The 27,426-nt window shown below is 50.2% G+C and overlaps 1 protein-coding gene across 10 annotated transcripts in view; it reads right to left on the reverse strand.

The window, feature by feature from the left end:
- EXD3 (exonuclease 3'-5' domain containing 3) overlaps nucleotides 1-27,426 on the reverse strand; it is a 297,653-nt gene that overhangs the window by 49,565 nt on the left and 220,662 nt on the right. Inside the window, exon 21 of one of the 10 annotated variants that reach the window (XM_035341986.1) lies at nucleotides 19,170-19,526. The exons of the other annotated variants lie outside the window; for them this stretch is intronic. Coding sequence (XP_035197877.1) covers nucleotides 19,521-19,526 — 6 coding nt within the window. The 3' untranslated portion in view covers nucleotides 19,170-19,520. Of the gene's footprint in view, nucleotides 1-19,169; nucleotides 19,527-27,426 lie in introns of those variants that run through there. 10 annotated transcript variants of the gene reach the window in all.

The raw sequence follows: 27,426 nt of genomic DNA on the forward strand, positions 1-27,426 counted from the left end.
ACACCTGTGAAGCCTGGACCAGTCCTGCTGACCCACGGTGCTCCACCATGGCACACCCAACCCGCTGCAAGGGGCCCAAAGCTCACCAGGGTTCGGGTGCCCCCAGGGTTGCTCTGCCCTTCTTGGCAGTGCTGGAGCTCCCAGTCCACCCAGCGCACGGCAGGACCCCAGCCCTGTCTTGCTGTAGCCATACACAGTGGTCTTGGTGAACAGCTGCAAAGCCCCAAACACATCTCTGAAGGTCTCCCCTGCTCTGAGACTGTTCCTGAGGTTGCAGCGCCCTGGCTACAACTCCTGCTCCATCCTGGGGGTCAGCAGGGCACATTGGGGCAAACTGTGGTGGTCCTAGCACATCCGTGACCCCCAGTGAGGCCCCAGCACAGGACCAGCTGCCCTGCCCCACACATAACATGGCCACTGTGGGTCTGCAATGGGGCTGCTGTCCCTACAGGTTCACCTGGTGGCACAGGCCACCTGCGAAGTAGCTCATTTCATCAAATGTCCTTGCAAAATCTTTCTTTGACCTGCCTTAATTATAGACAAACCCCAAAATTTTGAAGAGAACCAGAATTTTTGCTGCTCTGCTCTTTTCGGCTCCTTTTAGTCTTCAGACTGTCATCATTTTGGGAAAGAGGTCCTTGGTCAAGCCTGAATCCTGATCCAACTGGGAAACCCACCCTGTGAGCTGCGTTTCCCTCCCTCCTCAGCCACAAATCTGGCTGCCTAGCTTACAGGGCAATCAAGGTGCCTGTTTACCCTGCACAATTTCTGATGTTAAATCACAAAAATGGCCCTGCTGGTCCATCTGCAGATTGACTTAAACCAGGAGGAGGTTGGGTACCTACCTGCCTTGGCATCAAAGTGCTTCTAGAGAAGCAAAGACTCCTACCCCCAGCACAGCTGGTGGCAGCTCCAGCCTCTTCACCTGCTCTCATCCCCAAAATACCCTGTGGTGGCCAAGTGATAATTCCTCATGGCTGCTTCAGTCCAGGCCTCTGCACTGGCCCTGGGAACCACGAACCTAGGAACTGCAGGGCTCACAGGGGGCCATGTGTAAGCTCAGAACCCCCAGGTATTTTGTAGAGGCTGCAAGAGAGCAGCCTGCAGCTGATGCCCTGCTCCCCCAGGCAGGTGCCACCTGAGCCCCCACTTTAGTTTCCTGCTCTGAGAGATACTCCCAAGAAGAAAATAATGTTACAGGAAAGAAGGGTGCTTCTCTTGCTGCTTTTTCTGAGCATGGAGAAGAATGTTGTTTTGTTTATTGAGGGACCAGCAGGCAGATGGGGAGGATTTTCCTTGGGCTCCGGGAGCTGTGCACGGAGGTGCTGGGAGCAGTGGCGCCTTCCCACGGAGCATGCCGGGCAGCCTCGGCTCTGCAGTTACCCCACAAGCTCCCCCAAAACATCAGAAGAGGTTTAAAGAGGGCTGGAAAAGGCTTCCCCCAGGACCACAGTCTCAATGTAAGCAAACTTAGAACTGGAGGTATACCTGCTGAATTCAAAGCAGAGGAGACTGTCTGGAAAATAAGGTGAGTTCTCATGTGCTGTGAGCTCATCTATCATGTAAGAGGAAGCTGCTGGGTTGGGAAAAATGTTCAGCTGTCAGAGGAGGAAGGAAATATTGGAAAGAACCTCCTGAAATTAGAAATCACTTTGATGGCAACTATAAACACTTTAGTTGGGTCAACAAATAAAATAGCCAGGCTGTCTGCTCTATCTGCACAAACAAAACCCCAAACTGCAAAATTGCCTGGTTACTGGTCCTGTGCTCACCACAGCCTGGAGCTGAGTTCCCATCTCTGACCTCTCCATTAACCTTCTCCATGGACATAGTAATGGAGATGAAATGGTCCTGTATGACAATTCCCACCCTAGGGCATTCCCTGCCTGAATGAATCATCTTGACCAGCTACCACTATTGCCAAAGAAGGGGCTTTGCTTGTTTTGCTACTTATAGTAGTCCAGAAACTTCCTAGATAATATTTATTTCAGATCCATCAGTTCCTCATTGACTTTTCCACTTAGTCAGGGCACCACAAGGACATAGCTATCAATGCACCAGCGACTGCATGTGATGTTTTATATTGAGGAAGCTTGAGAAAGACTGCCAACGCTCCAGGAAGTCTGTAATCTTTCTATGTACAGCCAGATCACAGAAGCAAAAAGACCATTTTGGTGTATTTAGGTAACTCCCACAGCCCACCACGGAGAAGCCTTTGCCAGTGTGGTGGAGCTACAGCCTATGGAGAACCAGGCTCCGCCCCACAAAGTCAGCTGCACTTTGAGATGAAGCCCGGGGGGGGGGGGGGGGGGCCGGCCGGGACACACGCTGTACAGCTGTTTTAAGTGACTTCTCCAGCCTGGGTCCTTACGGAGAGATGACTTCACCATGCAGAGAGCTTCCACGAGCCCTGCAGAGCAGCCGGCTGCCCACCACGCTGCGGAGGCACGTGCTTGGGGGAGGCTGCGTGGGACAGACGTGGAGGTGGCTGGGAGCACTCTGAGCATGCAAAACATTGCCTTCTCCTTTGTGACAGACCCAACTTCTTATTTCTGGCTGTGGAACAGAACAGTAAGGGACTTCCTGGCTGTGGCCGGGTAATGACAAAGCCCTGAGTTTAAGCATCTTACAATACTCCTGCTTCATCCTGGCCAACAGAGCCAGGCTGTGCAAGGCAGTGCATCCTGGCAAGCAGTGCGCTGGCAAGGTGCTGTGCTTGGGACACCACGGTCTGCTCCCAGGGAGAGCTGGGGACAACAACAGTGCATGAGGCTTTCACAGCACTGCCCCAGTTCTGCCCTCACTGTCCTGATGAGACTGAAGACAAATGTTTTCAAGCTCCCTCTGCATCATGGCAGGGATGTGAGATGCACAGAGGGCAGAGCAGGCTGCAATCCCCATATGTTCTTAAGTGCAAGCAAAACCTGCTAAATAAACACAATATTCAGAGGTAGAAGGAGAAAAGAAGAAAAAGAAGAAACTATATCCTAGGCATAAGAAACATGGAACAAAAAATCATGGACTGAACTGAAGAGGCCAGGTAGCAGTTGAAGGGCAGCTGTACTCAGATTGCACCCATAGAAAAGCAAGGAAAGAGCACCAGGAGCAGTGCACAAAGGGTGGAGGTGCCCACACAATGTCTTCTCATGTGGGCAGAAACAAGCGAGGATGGGATCAGGTAGGTCTGCAGCCCTCCCCAGTCTGCTCCCTGCCTCAGAATTCACTCTTGCTGGGATGGAAGCTGCCAAATCTTCCCACATACTTGCTGCTACTGAAGAGCATGGGATGGAAGAGATAACACCAGAGATAACAGCAGCAGCGATGGGCTCTGCTGACAGCCCTACGTGAACACTGTCACAGGAGATTATCTTTACTGGAACAACAACAACAACAACAAAAGTATTTTTTTGCTTTAAATTCATTCATTCCAGTCATCTAGGACATCTTTTCACAGAGACTTCTGATGCTGAGATTTTCTCTTTAAAGCTGGTTGAAAACCAAGATGGGTTTCCTGGGAAACTTGTTAAGGGTAAAAACTATAATTCATAACCCTGAAAACTGGCTGAAGGACTAAGAATTGAAGTTAGAGCCTATCTGGGGAGTGTTTCCCTCTGCAGTGTTTTCAGGGAAAAATGAGCAAAAGCCATACTACATATTGGTTTGGAGACGGGCAGGGGGCTTGGGGACCCTGCTTGGCTCCAGCACTCCCCATGGTTCCTGACACCTGCAAAGGTCCCCTCAAATTTCTACCCTCAAGGCTCAGCCCCTGCTGTGTTGTCCCCCACATGGGAGACACTGCAAAAAACGATGCAAAAACCCAAAGAGGCCATAGACGTGCTGGTTGCCACTGCTTTTTATCTGGTGTGAGAAAACCTTCCTGCAGCACAAACCAGCTCAAAGCCCAGAGGCGTCACCAGCTGAGCAGTTTTGGGTGGCGGAGGGGTGGTAACCCCGCTCCCCAGCCCCCATCAGGCATGCTCCCTGCCTGAGATCGGGGCACCAAAGAGCCAAAAACAAACAAACAGTTCGAGTTAATGGGGCGGCAGTTATTTTTGGCCTAGAGGGAGTTCACACAGTGTGTGTTGTTTTAGTAAATAACTGCAAATGGAGCTTGCGGTGCGGGGAGCGGGATGGGAACCGACGCGCTCCGGCGGCAGGGAAGAGCTGCACCTTGTCGCACCGGTGCTAACAGGAAACCAACCGCCTCCCCTGCCTTAGCACCTCTCCGTACTGACACTTTTATTGTCACCACATCCTTCGGCAGCCACATCAGAGAGATGCCGGGGGGGGGGGCTGGGACCGGCTGCGTTTCACCGTGGGAAGGCGACTTTGGGGCTGGGCGCGAGCAGCGAGGGTAAAGCGCAACCCCGCGCCCTGCCCAGGAGGCACCCATGAGGAGAAGCTGTGGCTCAGGCTGCCGCAGTGACCTGGGCTATGCTGAAGTTGTCACCATACCTGGGGCCAGGAGAGAGCAAATGGATGCAGGATGGGCTGCAGAGCCCACTCTGCACCCAACTATCTTTGCACCCAGCATGGATTCGCGGTCACAGCTCTGCTGCTTCCCGACCACCCCTGCAACGCCGTGCACCAGCACCCGGTGTGCTCAGCCAGCACGCCAGCATCTGAACTGCCCTGCACTGATGGGCCTCAGAAAAAGGCGGTCTCCAACAGAGCCACATCCTGCAGGAGAGCCAGGGCTCCCCAACATACTGGAGCCTTTGCATGTGCTGAGATGCAAAAAATAAACACATCCTTCACTTTTTGTTTTTTGGAAAGAGTGATTATACTCCTGGGTGTCTGGGATAAGGATCCCGGGTGCCTGCAGAGGATTTTAGTGGCATTGGCTGGGTTGGCCTGACTCCATAAAATAGAGGCAAGGCTTTTCACAAGCAGAAAGCACAACCCATCAGGAAAAAAACATAAAACCAAGCAACACATCATCTCTGCAAGAGAAGGATGGTTAGAAACAGCCCCCCTTGCACTGTAATCATAGAATCATAAAACTTGGAAATAAAACACAGCCTGAGGCCACAGCCTGAACAGAAGCAGGGGATGAGGATGAACTGCAAGGCTGCAGTGGGAGCATCAGGCTCACATATAAGTCTTTTTGCTGCTGGTGACATTTGCTGGGGGAAATGCTCCCAGTCCCAGCAGCTGCAGTGCAAGGGCGCAGGGTAACTGGGGGGGCAGTGCCCGCGCAGCCGCCAGCGCCATGCCCAGCCTGCACCGTGCCGAGTGTCTGGCTTGCAGCAGGAGCCACTGGCACAAACCTCCACTTAGGAATAAAACAAACCTAGAAGCTTGTTGGGGAGCCACCAGGTTTGGGCAAAAGATAAAATCAGACAATAAAATCACTGCAACTTCGGCAAGAAGAGGGGAAAATTAACCAGGTTTCCCAGCTCCAAGCCCCAGGACCATTGGGAGTTAAAACTGTTGGAGCATTTCATATATACAGCACCCAGATACCAAAGCTCAGGGTCTTTTCACTCAGTGTCTGCTATATTTTTTCTCCAGGTCAGTAGGTGTGAGCAGATAAATGAAAGGCAGCAATGCTGTGGATCTGAGACACCAGAAGCCCCTTGTAAATATGTAGCTGGCAGCAAGGTGCCTTGGGTTGGTGCATTGCAGGAGGGAGAGGAACAGGTTATTGACAGCTCAAGGATACTACTGCCTGGATGGAGAGGAGCAGACACCCTTTTTCTGGCCCAGCTGCAACAAATCATCTCTTCCACATGCCCAGGCCGTGATGACAGGTGGGGCTGGCACATGGTGTGGAGCTGCACTTGGAGGATGCTCGTCCCTGCAGAACCCCACTGAGGGCTCCAGGGGGGATCCTGAGGGATCCTTGCTGAGGACCCACATGTGGCACAGCCACAGCCACTGAGCTGACAGGAAGTTTGGGGCTGTGCCCACCCCTGCCCAGCACCTCTGAGCCAAAGCAGCCATTAATTAGTCACTCAGAGTAATAAGCAAAGTGAGGTCACAGGAGCTGCCATGTTGTCACCGGAGCATGTTGGGCTCCCAACATGATGTGGTGGCCACATGCAAGGACACTGGGAGGCTGGTAGAGCCCCCAGCCAAAAAGCATGGAGGTGGCTTGGTGAAGGCAGCAGGGTCTCCAGACCTCAGTCAGTCCTGGTCTCTGTCACCAGCACAGGTCCCCAGTGAGGATAATATCCTGCATCTACTGCTATGAGCAAATGAAGATGAATGAAAGAAACCACAATGGTGGAAGTGTTGTTTGGGCAAGTGGAACAGAAAAAGACAGCCAAGACATCTCAGGAAACAACCCAGCATCAGCATCTCACAAGCTGAAAAGGCTTTTGCAGCAATTTCAAGTTTTCAGTTTTTTTTTTTTTTTTTTTTTTTTTTTTTTTTTTTTTTGCCACTGAGGAATGCCCGTGAAGGGCTGTTTTCCCTGCAGATTTTTAATAAGCCCTGGGTGCACATCTGGGCTGGTTTCAGGTCTGTTGCATGTGAGGGAAGCCACACATGTGAGGCTCCGTGGCCTTTTGCTAACAGAGCAACCTGTGTTGTGCAGAGCCCTGGCCACATCCATCCTGACCCTGGGATCTCAGAGCAGCGGCCAGGGGCTGGCCGGAGCTGCCTTTCCCTCTGGTCTGTGTCCAGGTTCCCTCCAGGCTGTGCCCTGGTGTGTGGGTGCTGTGCCAAGCCAGGAGGGTCCCTGCATGCACCCCGTGCAGCAGCCCTGCTGCCTGCAGTTAGGCTCATCTGGTGCACACCAGGAAAAGCCACCTGCAGCACCTCAGGCCAAGCCCCAGTGTCCACGCAGCCTCCAGGATGCCTGGCGTGGTAACACCACAGCAACCTGCTCCTGAAAACATGAGATGAGCGCTGATGGTCTTGGAGCCCAGTCCCAGGGGACTGGTGCTATCTGCCTCCCTGGGGAGGCTCTGCTGTTCTCCAACTGCTGCCACGGGGAACAGAGGGTCACTTTTGCTAGATGATCGCCTCAGACTTCGGTTATGTTTGTGATACAAACCCTAAAAGCATTCTGTTTGTATACCCATAAAAGGGTTTCCTAGGAGGAGATAAGAATTGAAGACAACTGGCCTTAATGATGTTGGAGAGATTTATGGGATCACCTTAAAAGGATTTATTGGAGTTTTTATTTTATTTTATTTTATTTTTTTTATTGAGCAAATAATTAGCAGACTTACCTGCTTTTTGTTGCCTTGCTTGTTTACGGCTTTAGTGAAATCATTTTCTAGGGTTTTTAATAAAGTACATTTATGCACTGTTGGGCAGTTAGGATCTAAAGTAAAACATTCCAATTTTAAAGAGCCATCAGCAGGGCAGGGAGGCAGTACCGGGTCTCTGATTGTTTGGCACCTGATAGTGGTGTAACATCAGGCACCTCAGCTGGTGAAATGCAATGTGGAGATGTCCAATGGGGGTGGCCTGGATCTGCCTTGGTACTTCAGTGCTGGGCACCTGCCCCAGAAAGCCTGGTGACATCAGGAAACCTGCCTGAGTTATTGTGGTCCTGCTGAAGATTGTTGTGGCTACAGGGAGACAAAGCTCCAGTCTGTCTGTGGAACACTCTGGGAAATCTGACCATGCCATGGGATGGATGGGGATGTTGTAAGGGATGTACATATGGGAGCAGGGATACAGAGGAGCATGCAGAAATTTGGCTGGGGTCACAGCTATGGCAGAGATATGTGGGCTGCCCTTTGTTTTTAGGGTCATATCTTTCAGAAAAGGAGCAGAACATTAGGAACAAGATGTGGAGAGCAGCTGGTGAATGGCAGGGCTCTGAGAACTATGCATAGAACCACAGTGTAGCCCAAAATTCTGGAGGCGCCCAGATTTATGGGGACAGCAGCTCCCTGTGAGGGAATGGGCTCCAGCTCCCACCCCACAGTTGTGCTCATTTTTAAAGATGATGGGAAGAAAAGCAGCTCAAGTGAAGCTGAGAGCACAGGCAGGCTGCAGGAGGGCAGCACTTTGCAGAGCAGAGCAGCATGCACAGCATCCCCAGAGCATGGGTCTGCAGCAGCACCATCAGCTCCCGGGGGCACACCCTCTCCCTGTGGCTCCCTTCCCAGAAGCTCCTCCCCCCCCCCCCCCCCCAAACCTACGCCAGCATCCCTGCCTGGCCCTGCAGGTGCCAGCCGGCATCTCCTGCATCTCCTTCTGCATCCTGGGCCAGCTCCACCTCTGTGGGGAGCTTCCATCACACCTGGGTGAGGATTTTGGGCAGCCCCATGGATGGCCCTGGGGAGAGTTGGCTGCACAGAGCCATTTGTGGAAGGGAACTTGGCAATTGATAATCTCAAAAAGGGACTGGGAGGAATATAACTATGGGAACACCCAAATCCAGCCCTGGGGAAAGCAGGAGAAGGCCAGCCCAACACCTCGGGGCAACGCCATGCTCCAGCCACCAAAGAGACCGTTCATTCAGCCAGGGACCTTCCTGGGAGGTGACAGCATTGCCCCAAGCCACGGGTGCTGCTGCCCCTGGCACCCAGGGATGCCCCTGCCCCTGGGCAGGGCTCTGGCAGAGCTGTTTTCCAGTTCAGGCTCTGCCAGAGCTGTTTTCCACTGGGAGGTTGAGAGAATGCATCCTCATGCCAGCGAATGGTGGATGCAAAGATGTTACTGGCGATCACGGGGTCTGCAAGAAGCATTGGAGGCTGGAGCTGAACATGCTGGGTCATTACTGGCTTGTACTGCTAATTGGGCATGGACTGCCAATCCAGACTTATTCCAGTGGAAAAAGAAATCTCTCTCGCTGCTTTTTTTTTTTTTTTTTTTTTTTTTTTTTCCACACAAGTCAAATGTTTGGCACCTTTAAAGCTTGTACAAACACTTAAAATTTCAATATTGTTGCACTTAAAAAGCTTAAGGTGCCATTCTGCAGTTCACTAAGAGGCAGAGAAAACTGACCCTCATTGTCAGGGCCAGAAAAACACTGAGCTGTTTTCTCTTGCCATGCAATTCCCTCTGGCTTAAACACTCTCAGAGTGAAGGAGCAGCTGCTGATTTCATGGGCACCAGCCCTACTTCTGCGCTGCCCAGGCTACATCTGTGTTGTGATGCTTGATCATTATTAATGGCTTACTAGGTGAGCCTGGACTTCTTATCAACGTCCCTGACTCCTCTTGAAATCAGAGATGTAGCTCTAACAGACCAGCTGTCCTAGGGCTTACTAAAGAAAAGCTGACTTGAGAATATATTTCCAGACCAGAAGCACCTACATTTCTCCCATCAACTTTCACAGAGAGTTGGTGAAATCACAGAGCAAGCAGGTCTCTAGAAATGGGTAATGCAAACAGAGCGGTTGCAAGGAGAAGCACCCAACATTTTGAAAGGGCTGACACAGAAATAAGTGGCCTATTTTTGTGCAGGTGATAAATGAGGGCTCCCAGTTTTCAAAAAAAAAAAAAAACCAAACAAACAAAACACACACACACACACACACACACACACACACACACACAAAAAAAAACAAACAAGTCAAACTTCATAAAATAATGAGCCTGTGAACTTTCAACATTTGCCCAAGTGACCTGCAAGTGTTGCTCTTTGAGGGAGCAGGCTCCTGAACACAACTGCTTGCAGAGAAGCAGACCTCGACCCCTGCAGGTCACACGTCCTTCTGGAAAGTTTTGGAACGCAGATGCTCCCATTCCCTGAACGCATGGATGGATGAGGCACTGCTGTCCCCGGAGGATGTGATGCTCTGGTGGTGCCAACCAGAGGCTTCTACCTCTGCAAGATGCTCCAGGACCGGTCCCTGCTGCATGTGCTGCTGGCAGGGACCCTTCCCATGGGACGCAGAGGGGACGCTGCTGAGCTCCGCCTGGCATGCAGGGAAGGCCAAACCCCTTGGCACGGCTTCCTCAACAGGGAATCTCATCCTGGGTCCCAGGCATCCTCCTGCAGACACAGAAGCTGCCAGGAAAACAGATGCTGATGAATCTTCCACGTACTGTGGGAATCACCCTGGCTGGCTCCTTGTTTTTTATTTGCAGTACTGAAGATAAGAAGCCCAGGGTGTTGTGGGAAACAGGAAGACTATCTTCCATCCCAAGCCACTTCTCCTGCCACAGCTTCGCTTTCTTTTCACTTGCTTCCCTGATGCTACATGATACGGGGCCACTGAGAGGGCTTTGTGCTGCCTGAGCCTCTGAGCAGCACTTCTGGAGGCATCACTGAGCCCCCGAGCACCTGGATTTTCCCTGGATTTTATTACCATGATAAATTTATGGGCAGATCACCAGGGTTCTCCAGAAGCATGGCAGGAACTCCCTGCACAGGGCAACCCCCCGTCTTGTGGGTACCAGGGACCAGTTCAGGTGACAGCTCTCCCAGCACAAGAGATTTTGGAGAAGCCCGCTCACCAGTAGGCTAGGGCCATGTCATGTGCAGAAGTATCAGTACCTGAATCCCAGACAAAAAGGATTAATGTCTCATGATCTACTGGTTTTAGTACTAGGCAGCATTTCCAAAAAACAGCTACAGCCCTAAAAAGTGACAGGTCTGAAGTCTTCAGGCAGCACTGCAGACATGGTGTGCAACATGTTGCTTATCCCTCCAGTCCTTGAAAATGTGGCTGCTACTGTTAGATTTTCAATAAAAATATTACTGTGGACTTCATTCACTTTCATGTCTACTGAGCACTTTGTCTAGTAGCTACAGTGTGGACTGGAAATCAATTGCAATAGACAGTTTAATAAAGAACATTGCGTTATGGCATTAGAGCCAAGATTCTCTCTTGAGATTTGGGAGAATCTCAAGATTCTCCCAAATTGGGACCAAAAGTCAGTCAGTGAGGCTCTGCTCTGACTCTGTATGGAACCTGAGCTGCAGCTCTAAGTCTCTCCATGGCTCCTCAACTGAAATTAATCCAGTCCACTGTTATCCATCATGTTCATTATATGTCTTGTGGATGTGTCTTGGAGCCCAGGCGGTGGTTTGGGATACTGCTGCTCTAGGCTTTGTATGAGCAACAGACAAGAGGAAGGGCTCAGCCACCTGCCAGGCTCAGGGAATGTCTCATGCAGACATTTCCATGCTGGCTGTAGGCACCTGAGCTTGGTTGCTGCTCCCAAGCCAGCTGCAGCACCACGGAGCTGCAAAACCTGCCCAGAAGGCTAGATGAGCTGCCCCAGGGCATGAGCACATACTGGGCTGTCTGCTTGGTGACTTTTGTAGCCATCTCCACAGCCAGGAGGCTGCTGCCCAATGTAGAGAGTCATCCTCCTGGAAAGAGCTATGTGGGACCAAAGCCACTTTAAAAATGGCAGTGTGAACCCTTCTTGTTGGACAGCCTCATGTGGAAACTTTGCCCAAAGCCCCCAAAGCTGAGCCCTGGGCATTATGTCCTGTGATGCTGGAGCCCAGCAGTGGCAATGCCTGTACTGGGGGCAGGTGCCTGCCTCTGGCTCCCAACACCGAGGACGCTCCAGCACTGTGCCCTGCTGTGGCCCCAGCTCAGGCAGGGATGAGGGATCAGCCAGGACCACTAGCCCCAAGGAGTAAACCTGAGTCTGAAGCTTTGCCCTGGGACCACAGAAACATGGGTTTTTGCTCTCATGGCCCCACATCTCTTTTGGATGCTCAGCACAGAGGGCTCACAGGCTCAGCACAAAGTGGTGGCTCTGAGGCATCAGAAAGCAGTGAGATGCTGCACTGTGCAGATGGTGGAGATCTCTCTGCTTGGGTCTGGCACTAAATAGATACCAGGATGGAGCTGCTGAGGGAGGCATAGGGGGGCAGACACTAGAAAACACCCTGAAATGCCCTGACCCTGGTAAGGAGAGGAGAAGGGGATTAAAGGGAGGGATTAGCAGGGGAAAAAAATGAAGGTTGTCTTCAGTGAGAAAGAAATGAGGCAGCAGCAGCAGAGCCGGCTCTGCCCCCTCCTCGGCTCCCAGCAGCGCAACAGCTCCTTTGTGCCTCCAGTGACCCAGGGATTATGAGTGTGGGAACGGGGTCCGCCAGGGTACCCCGCATGCTGCTGCTGGCCCCGCACTCACGAAGGCAAGAAAAAGTCTTGGGGTGAGAAAAGACTTGGAGAAAATCATTCCCGCTGTGGCTTTGCATTTGGTGTTGGCAATGACGCTGTGTGCTTTGGATGGAGATGTGAGCAGGAGAGCTGAGAAGCATCCCCAGCCCTGTGTCTGCATCAAAGCACACAGGAGTGATTCCAACACCAAAAGCAGAGACCTCTGTGTTTTAAATGAGAAAACCTGGTCAATCAGAAATCAACGAGTCCGCCAACCAGTGGGAGTTCTGTTATCGTCTGGGCTGGTGGATTTGGTGAGATGGCTGATAACGTTCCTCACTGCGGGTGTGATGCATCACAGTCCTGTTGTGGGGATTTAACTCTCATCCACTGGAAATCTCAACGAGCAGCCTCCCAAGCCCTCCATCTCCTTCTTCTCCCCCTCTTACCTGGCCGAGGAGACAGGCTGTGCCTGTGCATCTCCAGCTGGTGTTGCCCTTGAGGATCTATATGCCCATGCCCTGGTCCTACCAAATGCCATCTCCATTGGGAGGAGCTGGTCTTCTTTCCATGCATTCCCTCACTGCACAACTGCCCATGGGGGCGTTGCGGGATCAGGGATGGGGTGCCTCTGCACTGCCAGAATTCTTTGGTTTCAAGGCTCTCTGTGAACTCTGTGTCCCTGCATCCCTCTGGGGACACAGCCATGGGGCACTGCTGCAGGAGGGGAAGGATTTGGCCAGAGAAATGCCATCCCAGGAGGGAGCCTACTGCACTGCAGGCTGGTCCCAAACAGGCTGGGAGGTGGGGATGTTCAGATGTGCTCTGCTGCCCTCTTGGACTGCAACGGGGCCACCCCTCTGCCAGCTGCCAACAGCAGCAACCAGAAAGTCACCATGTGGCCATGTCGGAGAGGCCAACACATGATCAAGGACTCATTAGGAAATGTCTGTTGTCATGCCAACAGTGCTGGTGAGGAATGATCCTCACCTTAGGGAAAAAATGGATGTCAGTTCAAACAGTCCCCAAATGTAACATCCCACCGTGGGAAACTCCAGGCTTCTATAAAAACAAATAGTCTTGGTTTTCCGCATTAGTTTTTGTTTTTAAATAATCCAATGCCAACCAAACTGTTCTTCATGGAGCTCTGTAACATGTGGGTCTTGCTAGACCTGGTGGGACTAGCAGTTTGCACTGCTGGGGCAGCCACTGTCTCTGTCCAGAAACAGGCATTGCATTTCCCAACACAACCCAAATCCACCATCACCTCCAGCTCGTCTTTATAGCCCATCAAGTCAGCCAAAACCCAGAACAAATCTCTCATTAAAAACATAAATCCAAACATAAAGACACTTGAGGGGATCTGTGCCATTTTATCAGGTGATGTTAACTCTTCTTGGACACTAATTTGGTGTGAAATTGAAATCACAGGCAATACCAGCACTGGAATCAATGTCCCAGCTGGATATTTTGGTGTTTAATTTAGTATTGCAATTAAATGGATCATTATCAGTTGATAAGGTACCAGAAAAATACTGAACAGATATAGTGGTTAAGAAGTGAAATTTTAAACACATCAGAATTTGCCTAGGAAGAAATTCCCAAGAAATAGAGTGCCACTCTAATGAACAGGTATTACCCCAATCCACTCCAAAGCCATTAGTGTGCGTACTCCTCCTTAGGCTTTCAAATAACTCCCATTAATTCCAGGAGATCAGTTCAAAGGATTAGTAGAAAGATTAACTGAAGTCTGGGCTGCATTCTGCAAAATGGAAAGTGCTCTGTAATTGATCAGCGTTGTTACAGGGATCCTGCTCTGTGTACAAGTGAACTGGGTGACTTCTCCACTTACATTGCTAAGTATTTTCCAGCTATGGCATCACCCAAATAACATCCCCCCCCCCCCCGCCTCCCCCCCCCCCCCCCAGGAATTCAGTGAGCATAGACATAGCTACGCAACTAGAAATTCAATAAATTAGTGTTGCTTTTTGTTAAGTATATTGAGAAACCAAACAGTCAGAAAGAAAACACACGGTGCAACTAGCATTTTCAAAGGATGTGGAGCAGATGGTTCTAGGACACCGCTGTGCCATGGGCACTGACCTCTGCGGCTCCTGGCTGTGTGATGGCACTGGGTCCTCCTCCAGCCCCCCAGCAGGACAGCTTGCGAATTCAGGACCTGGTGCTCAGGGAAAATCCGGTTTTGCATTTGCCTATGCTGAAACTTGGCGCTCAGCTTTTCTTCCGCTCCATACCTGCCCCCAGGAGGACATCAAGCCCGTACTTGTGTCGGGCAAAGCTCTCAGCAAGAGCTTCTCCAGCTTATTAAGTGTGTATCTAAATGTAATCAGAATAAAAATATTGAGCAGTGAGCACAGAGCATAAGACTGCTTTCCCTCTTTCTAACCTCTCTCCCCCTCCCCCCACCCCCCATTATATTTAAGCTGGTGACTCCACAGAAGACGTCTTCCTCCAAGAAAAATAGGAGCGTGGTTTGACAAAGCCTGTCCCACCAGCATCCCCAGATCTCCCCTGGGTGCCACTGTCCCAGATAAACCCGATGGCGCTGTCCCCAGCTGAGGACACAGTCCCAGGTGCCACCAGGACACCCATGGCTGGTGGCAAGTCAACAGCACAGCTCTCATTCCCCCGATGCTCACTTGAAAACCACCGGCTCTCTGTTTACTTCATCTCATACATGGTGACTAATTCCACCGTTCAAAGAGTTGACGATGATGAAAACAAGTGGAACGATCAGGAAGGAAATTAAAAATAGCCCTCATGTGGCACTGTGTCAAGCGTTCATGTTTAGATTTTGATTTTATTTTTTATTCCAAGTTTCTTTGATAAAATATTTTCCCATGCTGACTACACTTGGAACGTCCCCTCCATCACGGCATTTCTGATGGATGAGCCAGGCTGTTGCAGATCCTATGCCAGGAGAGCTGTATTCCCTCTGCTCCACCATTCTTACTCCCACATCCACACCTTTGGGACCTGGAAGTCATTAATCATTGTGCACCAGTCAGGAAGGTACCTCTCAAGGCAGAAACATCATCTTGGAAGCATTATGGAACAGAAGCCGAGTATCGTACAGCAAGCACGAGACCGGGACCACATCTCTACTTGGCTCCTCCACAGACTGGCAGTAGGTGAGCATTTTTGGCTGGGAGGTTCTCCAGCCACAAGGTCCATGGATATTGATAGAAAGTGGATGGCTGGCTCTGAGCACAGGCTGGCTCTTGCTGCGCGAGGGGACGTCTCCACCTGGGCTTGGTAGCATGACTCTGTTCATGCTCTGTGGAGAGAAACAGCACGGGTCCTCACACCCAAAGAGGAAGGCTGCCAGAGGCTATGACCCTTCCCCAGGCACCGCCACTTGCTGAGGTGCTGCAGAGGACAGCCCCTACCCTGTGCCCAGGCCACTGAGAGCCCACCCAGCCTCCGTGTGTGAATGCTCCGAATAAACTTTCCTACTTTTTCAAAGTCTTGTATTTCTTGCAAACATTTGAAATAAACAAACAAACAAACAAAGAGCCTGAGTTTAATATCTTTGAAACTTTTTTCTTTTTTTAAAAAAAAAAAACAACAAACTGCAAATATAAATTAAGTTTTCACTTTGCCTTTCTCATCACAAGCTAGCCTTTAAGTTTTCTTCCTCACATTTTTTTTTTTTTCTTCCTTTTCAGATACCTTACCCCAGAAGCAGATTCCAAGTGTGAGCTGCCAAGGTTTCATTATGAAAAATTACTGAGTTGCAAAAATAGGAAACACCTCTCTTTCCTCAGGCTCCCACCATTCATTTACTGCTGGTACGGGAAACAAACATTTATAGCCTCTCTGTTTAGGGGGATGTATTAAAATCACATTTGTTAAATACTGTTAAAAGAAAAATAAGGGCAGAGGGAATCTTGAAAAAAGCATTTACAAGGAAAAACGTTAGTCACACTGTTTTGGTTACTTCTGTGGAGACCCTCAGTTCTGCCCATGTTTCAGTGCTAAATGCTGAACAAGCATGATGCCAGCAGGTCTCCTGCACCTGGCCTTACACACATCTCAGCTTGCCCCCCATTTCTGGCTTGCTCTCTGCTAGATCTGCAGTTGGCTTTCTAATACTTGAGCGGCATTTGACAAATCAGCACTGGGCAGCAGTCTGTGCAAAACTGCACGTCGTTGTCCTCCCAGAGCACATGCTGGTGACAGTGCTTGGCGTGCAGGGTCCCAGCTGGTGGGCACTTTGCACGGAGCAGAGACACTTTGCTCCCACCAGGACGGGTGGATATAGTGGCCACATACATCAAAGGTAACTTAAATGTTCTCTGACATGGCAGGCAGGTGAGTGGTGACCAGCGATTTCTGGGAAGGAGGTCTTATGTACCGAACAACAACAAAACGGCCTTGGCAGATTAGTGGGACAAGACCCATATTCACACACAAGTACCGCTACCAACAATGCTGCAGTGGGGACACACCAGAGCTCTCACTGACTGTGGGAATGCAGCCAGAGAGGCAGCCTCAGCCAGTGCAGGGTGCTCCCCTGGGGAACAGCATCAGCCTCTCCCAGTAAAGCATATATAACAGAGCCAAACAAACCACTGCTAAAAATGATTGGTGTTGAAGGCTGTACTGGGTGAAAGTCTGTTCTGGAAACATCCCCAACATGTTGCAAGGATCTTGGCTTCAGGTACAATTGATGTCTGAGCTCCATCTTGGACACCAGGAGCTCTGTCTGCTGCAGCCCAGGTCCAGGGCACCAGGGATGGGCTTGTGCGTGGTTGGTGTGTGAGGCGTTCCCCTGCCAGGGCAGGCTCCTGCTTCAGGCTGCTCTGGCTGCCACCTCCACGGATGTGTCTCATGACCGAACCCGGCCGGCTGTTAGGGCTGAGGTGGTCTTTTCCTATATATGGACCCATCACATCTTCCTTTCCAGTGGGAGGATGAGCAGCTCTCCTCACCCATGACTCCTACATGCACTAGAGAGAAGTGAGCATTCCGAATGCCTGATTCAGCTGCTCTGCTTTGGATGTTTGCTTTAGGGTCCCAGGAGAGGCCTTTTCTCCCTGCAGGCTGCAGAGGAGCATAAGCGACCCATTCACATGGAGACTTCTCCACCATGGCTGGCTGAAGCAAAGCCACAAGACCTCCAGCCCCGCTCTTTTGGCTATACCAATGAGCTCCACTCCATATTACCCGTCTACAAGACCTACTGCAACCCACCAGCATGGCTCCCCATGTCTTGGCACAGGCTGCTTTCAATGCAAACACAAAGAGTCAGCGTTGACCTTCCTTCCATCAGAGAGGCACCTCTGGATGATGGCAGTTTGGCCCCAGGCGCCAGCCCTGGAGAAAGACTCTCCCTTTAAGGAGAAAGGCAAAGCACTTTGTGCACAGATTTGTGCTTGTTTTGTCATGGGACACATTACCATGAACCCAAAAGAGGAAGGAAAAAGGGGGGGGGGAGCATTTGCCTTTCTGGTGGGAACAGCATTTGAGCAAACTTTGTTTCCCTTGGGGAAAGGCACCAAAATAACAGAGGAAGGGGGGGATGGGGGTGGGGGTGGGGGGGGAATGAAGCTAAAAAGGCTACGTAATCTGCCTGGGAAAAAAAGCTCTCCCAGCAGTACTTGTGAGCCTGTCCATCCAACTGCCACACATCAGGGACACATGGGAGAAGCTGTTCTGCTGGTGGTGGCCTCCTGCTGCCCAGTCTCAACATGAGGCTGCCCTGCCTCCACCCGACTTAAGCTTTTTGCTGTAATGCCCAAAGTCAGCCTTTGAAGGCATGGCAGGCAGGTGGCCCCGAGTGGTCCCTCAGGCAGCAATCGAGGGGAGGTGACACCACACCACTGTCCTGATGGTCCTTGCCTTCCATGATGGAGCATCCCCGGGAGCATCCACACAGGCTCTGGGGTGGGTGCTCTGGGGTCAGAGCATACAATGCCACCCACAGTAGCAAACAGTTAAAACCTCATCACAACCACACTGGTAACATCATTTATTTTCACTGTGGTGTTACTTTACTTGAGTGACACGGGCTAGGAGGCCGCAGGAAGTGTGCCAGGCAGGGCCTGTGTCTGGTATTCCCATGTAAGACAGAGTTTTCTGATCTCCACCTGCCTGTGTCAGGGCCAGCACAGAGCAGGTTATATGCTGCTGAGCTTTCTCTGGTGAAACCTGCAGCCTGGGACACTCACTGCACCCCACTACTGCTGGGCTGGCAAGGAGCAAAATCCAGCCAGGACGACAGCAGGGCCTTGGTGGGCAGCACAAGGCTAGAAAATACAATACCTTGCCCCTAAGATGACCATAGCCAACAGCGAAACCTGCCCCGACAGCAGAGCAGCCACCAGCAGCTGGGCAGCTGTTATTGTGAGGCACGCAACCTCCTCTGTGCGCAAATGAAAAGTCTCCTATCTATTCCCAGCTTGCCCTGCTCCAAAATCCACAATGACTAATCCCCTATCAGCAAAACCATTCCCAGGCATCGACCATTTCCCTTGCAGCTCCGACAGCATGCTGGGCACTGCTGGGTGCGGGAGAGGAAGAGCAGCCCCATGGGCACCAGTGCCAGAAGTCACCCACGGCCTGGGGCTGGCCTCATTCACCGGCTCTGGTCACGGCAGGGACATGTCCTCTGCTCCTCACCATGCCTCACTGGAGGCTGCAGTTACAGCGTGAGCCTCCTGCCCACCTGCCCGTGCTAGGAGCTGGTCAGCAGGACTGCACAAGGAGCCAGATCCCAGCCCTCTCTCGTACACTCCCATGGACAGCTAAAATTGTGAGGTCAAATTAGCAGGCAGTATCCCCATGAAGCTACTGCAAATGCTCTACACTCAAATCATTACTTTAGTAAGTAAAATGTATAAATCCAGCAGTGACTCCTACATAATTCTTGTCTGAATGAATTGTATTTTTGCCATGTATTTTCACGGGTTAGGAGGGAGCTGAGAAACCATTTTGTTTTATTAAAACGTCCTTATCTTCCTATTCTTCCCCTACATTCTGCTTGGTGATGACTTTTCAGTCTCTCTGCTCATGTGTCAGCAGCACTGACCATGAGCTCTTTGTGGCTTACAAAAAACTACCGTGTATTTTGCTTGCCCCACTTGCATAATCTTACTGGCTTTACTAAGGCTGCAGCTCTGTTTTCTAAAGATCCTTTCTTGACTTAAATAACTCATCTGAAACTTGCCGTTTTACCCTTTGCATTTTATTGCCTCCAAAGTTCCATACTGCATGGAAGAGAGAGAGAGGCTGTGAAGGGAACTGTTACAGGCACTCTATTGACTAGATTATTTTTCTTTTTTCTAACATTAGTATTAGCATTTTCAGTACATCAGTTCATTAAAACTCTTCATAAGTACTTGGTGAAATTTAATAACAATTACAGCAGTATGTAAACACAGGAACATACAGCTTCAGGACATAACACTCTCTCTGTCTTTGTACCGTAGGGAGCTCAGGAAGTCTCTCTTCATTACTTTAGGCTGAAGAGCACTCCCGAACCTGCAGACCAGCTCATGCCTGACATCTGTCCTCCTCTTCAGAACTGAAATAAGATATACACAAATAAAGCAGTTGTAGCCAAAACCTGGAGCCCTGACATTTCTGTCTTTTAGAGGAATTAGAGACTGGAAGGCTTTTAGTGCATTTTGACTGTTTCTTAATGACTTCTCTTCTCAAAACGTGAATGATATGTAACCCTTAGCAGGTACATTCCTAACTCTGTCATCAGAAGGCACAGGAGACGCAAGAGGCGGAAGACAACCTGCAGCTCTCCAAAGCACAGGGCACACCTCAGACATGCCACCTGATGAAGAGCGGCTGAAGAGTATTGTCCTTAAATGCCTCCGTGGGAGGTTTTCCTGTCCGCTCATCCAAAAACCTGGCACAGCACGTTTCAAATACAGCGTAGGAATCTGCCTAAGTGTGTTTGTAAGCTCAGGAATGTGTCATGTGTTTCCTTCCCTTATCCAGCACTTAGATACACAGGAAAATGGACACGGGACTCACTCTTAACCAGCCTCCAGTGTCTGGTTTTTGTCACACTGCTGTATTTGGGTACTTATGATTTTTTTATTTTTATTTTTTAATGAACCAAGCCAGTTTCTTTTGGGCTACTGAATTAGGATTTGGTATTTTGCCACAAGGCCTTGCAAAAATGGCCCATTAGATTTTTGCTTTCTGCCTTTGATGAAGTCCTTAAGTGGCTGTTTCAAAATGTTTCCTTAAAAAGCAAATAAAATTTCTGCCCAGTTGCATTATTGTGCACGTGTGTTCGTACAAGCTTGTTGACTTTTGTTCCAACTCACATCCTGCGACCCAGCCTGTAATTACAGGACTCTCTGCCTGTGCAGGTGGTGCAGTTATGACCAGAAAACAATGCAGCTGTGTTTCAACACCTAAATGAGAAGGGGGAAAAAAAAGCTCTGACTTTTAGGAGGTGCTGGGAGGCAGCAGGAGAGTTGGAGCCTGGCTGTGTAGATGGGGAGGAAAACTGAGTGGACAGGTGAATTGCTTGGAGCGACCCCCTGCAAACCTGCGCCCGGCTTTCCAGCCCCGCAGGTGGGAGGCTCGCCGCTGCTTCCAGCTCTGCTGCTGTGCTGAAGAAAGCCACCAGGGCTGACTGCAGATGTTAACCAGCTCTGCCGTCTCCTCTTCTCCAGGAGCTCTCCTGGCAGTGCGTGAGTGCCCAGCACAGCCTTTCCTCCTGCTTACTGGCACTTAGCTGCCTTGCTGCTAGCGGAGACGGAGGTGATGGGGCTGTCAGTGACAAGTGACAAAGGAGGCCAGGCTAGTGACCAGGAGCTGCAGTGTCTCAATGGCTTGCTCCTTCCCCCGCCCCCCCCCCCCCCCCCCGTTCCTTGCACCCTGTCACTCAGCCACCGCTCATGCCGCACCCCTCGCTTGTTTGCCTGCTATCTGCAGCACGCGGCCGTGTCCAGGCACCGCAGGATGGGATCTCTTCTGCTTCTATTTCTGTCCATGAGGATGAGCCCTTTGCTCTCATGTGCATAGAGATGCAAATGGACTGGTGTTGAAGTGGGGACAGACAAAGAACGGCTGGTGCATGTCCCTGCTGCTGCCTTGCTGTGTGAGTCTAGCACCATGCTGCTGACTGTGATGTTCTCAAAAATTTGGGTGGCACTGGGTGCGCTCAGGCTGTGCCTGCACTGCTCCTGCAGCCCTTGGAGAAGCCCAAACCCAGCCCAGGGATGCTGGCGCAGTGCTGGCTGGGTCAGCGGGTGATGCTGATGCAGCTTCACCACCTGCAAGAGGGAAGAGGGAAGGAGAAGGGAATCACCCTCCTGCTGTGCCTGGAAAGCAGCACAGCTGCTCGGCCGCTGTGCTGGGTGCTGGCTGCAGGCATGTCCCTTGCACTCAGCCTGTGCTGGCTGCACTGTGTCAGGGAAGTCCTCCCCCCGGCACAGCCCTGTGCTCTGATAAAGAGTTAAGACACTCTCAGAGGCGGTTCTGTGAGAACATTTCTCAGAGGGCAGTGCACTTTTATTCGAAATAATTTTCCATTCCATTTATATCTATATAATAGGAGGTGGCACTGGGGTCCGAGTTTTCCATAGCCCCAGACCTCATTTCCCTAGCTGGGCTTGACCCCTGCTCAGCTTCCCCAAGAATAACAGAGAAAAGTTCAATGGAAGAGAAAGAGCTGTGGGTCTGAGCTCCTACTGCTTCCTCATGATTTGTTAACAGAGCAAATAGAATATATACATTTATACACATGCAGGAAAAGTCCTGGGAAGAGATGTACCTGGAAAGGGATTGCAAAGCAAGCACAACTGAGGAACTCATGGTGCTTTCTGCAGCTTCATCTTGATCCTGTAGCACTACACTGCTTGATACTTGGATATTGGAGAAATTATGGTTTGATACTTTGACAATGGAGAAATTATAATTTCTGCTCAAAATGATTTTAAAAACTATTTTTCATTAAAACATTTTGATGAAATACAGCATTTGAAAGAATTTTGTTTCTTGGCTTGGTGAAGCAGGGGAATACAATTTTGGACAAAATAAGTTTTTACGAAGCAAGAACCAGTGGTGGTGTCGGAAGCCAGTTTCAGGCACTAAGCGTGTTTCAGAGTCAGGGTTTGGATGGCCTCACAGTGACCTGGACCTCGTTGCAGGCTTTCAGGGACAGTCCCCACCACAGGGGCTGTCACCCTGAGAGTGCTGATGCACAAGGTCCCAGTGCAGGGCTTGCGCTGCGGGTGCTGCGGCATGGTTTCTGCTCTCACCCAGCTACCTCCTGCCCTGCAGAGCCACCGCTTCTGGCATCTCAGCTTTAAGTGTGGTGGCTTCTGACTGGCTCTGACCCCTCGCTCCAGGGTTGTGTCTCCTGGCTCCTTCTGAGGACCTGATGGGGTGCACAGCCAGCTGCATCAGAGGAGCTCCTTGCCAACCTCTTGAGAAAGGCAGAACCTCATGGAAAGCCCAGATATTTTTTCTGCAGTTTGGTGAACAGCTTTAGTCATGAACGAGTGTGCATATTCTGCACCCCTGAAAACACCGGAGGTGATTTCCAGATACACTGAGCAGTGCAGCTTGTGCCCTTTTAGGAACCTGCTGCCCTCCTGCCCTGCCCTTCCCACACTGCCTCCTCAGTGCCACAGGACTGCAAACCGCAGCACCAGGTCACGGGGCCTGATGTGGGACCAAAAGGTCCTTCCCTCAAAAGCTACTTGGGCAGGCACATACCATGCATGGGGAATTTTTCCTGAATTCAGAGAGCTACAGGAGTTCAAACCACTGGCAATTCGGGTCGGTCACACTTGGCTCTTTGGTAGCCCACCAGATGAAAACTGCACCCACCTCCCTGTGCCAGCCAGGTTCTCCCCCTCTCCCCGCCAACTGGGGTCTCCATCAAATGCAGGCCCTTCACTCAACTCATGCATTAATCATTTCATTGTCATTGTTAGCTTCCGCAACTGCCTACTGCTCTGTTTGACACACAGCCAGTGCTATGTCATGGTTATTGACCTGATCAGATACCAAAAGTGCCAACCAAGCACAGAAACCTGCAGCAGTGACAATGCCTAAGTTTAGGAGGCATTGAAACAGAGTGAGAGAAAAAGAAACTGTAAGGAATGAGTACAAGGAACAAGCGGACAGAAATGGGAAAAGAGAAAAAGCCAACAGCTGCCTACATGTGATGCTTTACAGCTCCGTGTGATGGGGAGGACTCCGCTGTCCCCATTCTTCTGGTTAAAACAGAAGGAAAACATTAATACTGATAATCAAAGTATAGAGACCTGAGAGTTTCCCAAAACTGCCTGGTCCACATGAGTTAATATATTTATTGGGATATGCCTGAAAGGGAAAGACCTGGAAAAGCAGAGAGCATGCCTACACCACGGTCAGAAGCCTGATGGCAAAGAGGGATGCACCTAAGCCATCATTTAATTGTCCCAGGCCCCAATAACGGGAGGTAGGGCCAGGCCCTGCACACGTTGCTCGACGCAGCTGCTGTAGGCAATGCAGCTTTCCAGAGGCAGGGCTGACAGAGGCCAGCTAAACCACGTGTACCCAAACCTGCGACAGCAACTCCCAGGTGCCCTTTTAGGAACCTGCTGCCCTCCTGCCTAGCAAAGCCAGACGAGTGACAATCGATTCTGACAATGCTTCAGTATTGCTTCACATCCAGTTTTTCACTCGCAGCCTCAAAAGACTGCCCAACATAGAACTGCTCCATTAAAGCTGTACCAGAAATTGCTAAACATGTAAATCCCTCACCAAGGTGATAAGAGGATTTAAAGTGATACTTTCAGACCTACCTACCTTCCCTTGACTCTACAGCAAGATACATGGTGGTGGTACTCAAAGGTATGATTGCCACTATGTGATGTCAGAGGACAAAATATTTTGAAGCAGTTATAATCCACAAAGAAAAAAAAAAATCCTGCAGTCCTACAAACACTGTCTTATCTTGAAAATGTCTCCAATTTGCACCTCTCCAGGCTGTGTGCTCTTCTTCCCTATGACTCCTGCAGCTCCGTTTCTGCTTACTGCTCAGGCAAAAAAAGTGCAGTGAATATAGAGCAGAGTGACACCCAGATAAATCATCCTGCACTTCCGAAATGAGACTTTGGAGATGTTTGTACATATGAGTTTACAGCTGGTTGCTGCTTTACCCCTTGATTTACGCAGCTCAGCAGTATAGCCACATAACCACACAGTGATTAGCATGGAGCCAGCTACAGCAGTTTAAGCAGTTTCCACCACGGGCTCCCTGAAGGCACAGCAGGTTACAGCCACATTACTGGGTTTGGGGTACACAAAGGAGTTATGTATTTCAGAGTTTTCAGTAACTGCACAAAAGTGCAGTTTTAGGTTCACAAAGGGGAAGAGAAGAAAAATGTTCTTGAGTGCAAAGGGATTCTTTTCAGATGCTGGGACTTGTAAGAGTCAATGCCTATCTTAAGGTTTGTGTTGCCTGTAACTGCTGACATATCTAGCTTTTCTTTGGGCCAGGTGGCTCTGGATTGACTCACAAGACAGGACACTTTTTCCATTTTCAGATGGCTCACTGAAAGCCAGCCAAGCCAGCCAGGGGCACCTGAAAGTGTCCCAAACCATACTTGCTACCCAGAGACAGGGTGTCCATGTCCAAAGCTCTGCGAGCAGCTCCACAGCCAACGCTGGGGCAAATTGGATGTTGCATTCCTGCATCACCCCAAATTGCAGAGAGGGCAACAGAGGCAGGAAGGGAGGAGTATCCAGACCCCACCCCAGCTGCAGCTTCTCCCTTTTCTATCTAGATCAGTGCAACTCCCCCAAACCCCAAAGCCATGATGCATGGTGAAGAACACCCCACAGTGCTGCTCTCAGGAGGGAGCCACGCACTTCTGTGCTTTTTGTGCTATGGACATCAAGTTGGCAGCAAAGTAACAAGCACTTCTCTAAACTTCCTAAATGTCAAGAAAATATTTACAGGCCCCACTTCTGCAAAGCATGCACGCCAGCCCAAAGGGCACACATGCACACTTCACTGGGTGCTGCCTGGCATGCTTTTCACAATGATTTTTATTAAACATTTGTGGTTTTCCTGCTGAAAAACCCAGCAAAAGATTAATGCCAAAAAGTGACTCCTCTGGGGCTGAAACTGTCAGGGAGCCAGGACACAGCGAAGTAGAGAGCCTTCATGTCCATTCCTTCCCCAGCTTATTTTAGTGCCAGCTAAGTAAGAGCCAGCCTGGCCAGACCTGCAGCACGTCTGTGGGGGGAATCTGTGTTGACACTGACCACGCTCTCCATGCTCTGCAGAGACAGAGCGGACCTTAGGCCCACACACACAAATGTTTCACCAGCAAGTCAATTCATATAAAAATATTTCCCACGTATGCATTTTTTTTCTTTAAAATGGGATTGCTATGGTCTCTCATTTTCTCTAGGCTATAATCATAACTTTGCAATGCTCCACAGCTGTTGAGATCCTGTGCTAGGCACTGCAGTGGGCTTAGCATGCAGCTCTGTTCCTGGTAGGCTTCCAGCAGGGCTGGAGCAATGCCGTGATGTGCCCAGGACAGTTGGCGGGCAGGTGGGTGCCAGGACAAGCCACATCCCCCAGGCCCAGTATGTGCTGCAGTGAGCTCCTCCACCAGCCCTCGCTGCCGGTGGCACTGTGAGGAGCTGAGCGTTGTGCCCTGCTCGGGCAGCCCTGGGGCTGCAAGTGGTGCCCCCACCTGCTTGTAGGAGGGCAGCGCTTTACCACAGCATGATCTGTAATTTATTTCCAGATTCAACTATAACACTTAAATGAAGGTTTTCTAATGAGCTGTTTAAATGGTAATTAGAGGCAAGCACTAAAGAGGGAGATAAGTCTTGTGGGTATCTCGCCCTGCAAGAAAGGACCTGATAAGAATGAACTGAATGATTTTTCTTCTGGGATCAATTCCAAAGAGCAATTATCCCCTTGATACCATGCTGCTTAAACAGGAACAGATTGAAAAAGTACTTGACAGTGGCTGGCGATGAATGGACCATTTTCCCAGTGTTTTACAAGGGAAGGCTGGAGGCTTTCTGCCAGTACCTGAGATAGGAGATGATCCAAATGGTGCTGATATCACATTTTGTTTACATAAAAAAAATATATATATATATATATATTTTTTTTAAAGCTTCACATCAATGTAGGATCATCAGCAAGACAAGCTTCATTTCCCAATGAGTTCCCATCTCAATTATTCAAAAGGTTTATTTATTTTTTTTAACTTTCAGGTGCTGGGCTTTAGTCACTTGCTAATGCTGACCAATAACCTGTGTGCAGGTCTTTCGCTGCTCTGAGCAAGATGCCTCGTAGTTTGCTAACAGTGGCTCTCCCCGTAATTGCATCAAAGCTGCTCCAGCTGAACAGATGAGCTGAGCTGTGACAATTGTGCATGACAATATGACTCACAGACTTGGCTAACAACTTACCAGTTATTCTCCGATGTTGTCTGAGGATACTTACTTACTGAGAGTTAAGTAAGCTTGAACATTTTAACACGCTTATTTTCTCAACATTCTACTGCCTCAGGTGATCCTTTGTGTTGCAACACAAAATACCGTATCATGGGATTATTAGAAAAAAGAAAGGACTGTGCTCAAATCATCATTTTTCTGTCACACTCTGCCAGTGCCAATATCTGGAAGGGACTCTATGGCAAATGGTGCAAATAGCAACAGAACTATAGCAAATTGTGGAAACAGAAAAATCCAGGAGGGATTTTTTTAGGGCTGGAGTATTACTATCTGCAGTGCAGAGTAACTGGGAAATAAAATTGTATAGCAGGACACAGACAACAAAATTCTGGTGTTTACATACATGTAAGGAGCACATGCAAGGGTCCAACCACAGGTTTACAAGTATGTGACCTGTTTTTTGGGGGGATTCAGAGCCTTCTTCTCATTTCTAGCATGGTTTTACTCCTGGCATGTCGCACCGTTGCTCCTGTGCCACCCTTGTGTCTCGGCTCTAGGTCTCTCCTCCCTCCTTTGTGCATGCCTGCACCAAGCAAGAGCTGTGGGAGCCTCTCTCAGCCAGCCCTGCACCTAAGTTGACCATGCCAGGCTCTTTTAGGTCTCCTCCTTTGTGGCGGCATCGTCATGTCCCTGACCTGCCTTCAGATTTCCCCACGGTTCCCATCTGACTTCATCTGCAGGGCCATGAACCGGGAGGAACTATTACCGCGCGGAACAACCACCTCACCGAGCTGCGCAAAGCAGAGCTCAGGCCTGCTGGGCCGGCGGCCTGCTCTGCACGCCCACCAGCCGCTGCAGCTCAGGGCCCAGGTTCATGGCAGGGCTGTGAGGGTCTGAGCTGCCTTCAAGCTGAGAGGGGACCCCTCAGAGGTCCTAGCCCTGCACCCCCTTCTCAGTGCCTGCTCACACCCTTGGGCTGGTCCTGGACCAACCTCAGAACTCATGGGAGCCATTTGGCTTGCAAATGTGGA

This window comes from Oxyura jamaicensis, chromosome 17 (genome assembly GCF_011077185.1).
Source record: "Oxyura jamaicensis isolate SHBP4307 breed ruddy duck chromosome 17, BPBGC_Ojam_1.0, whole genome shotgun sequence".
Classification (NCBI taxonomy): domain Eukaryota; kingdom Metazoa; phylum Chordata; class Aves; order Anseriformes; family Anatidae; genus Oxyura; species Oxyura jamaicensis.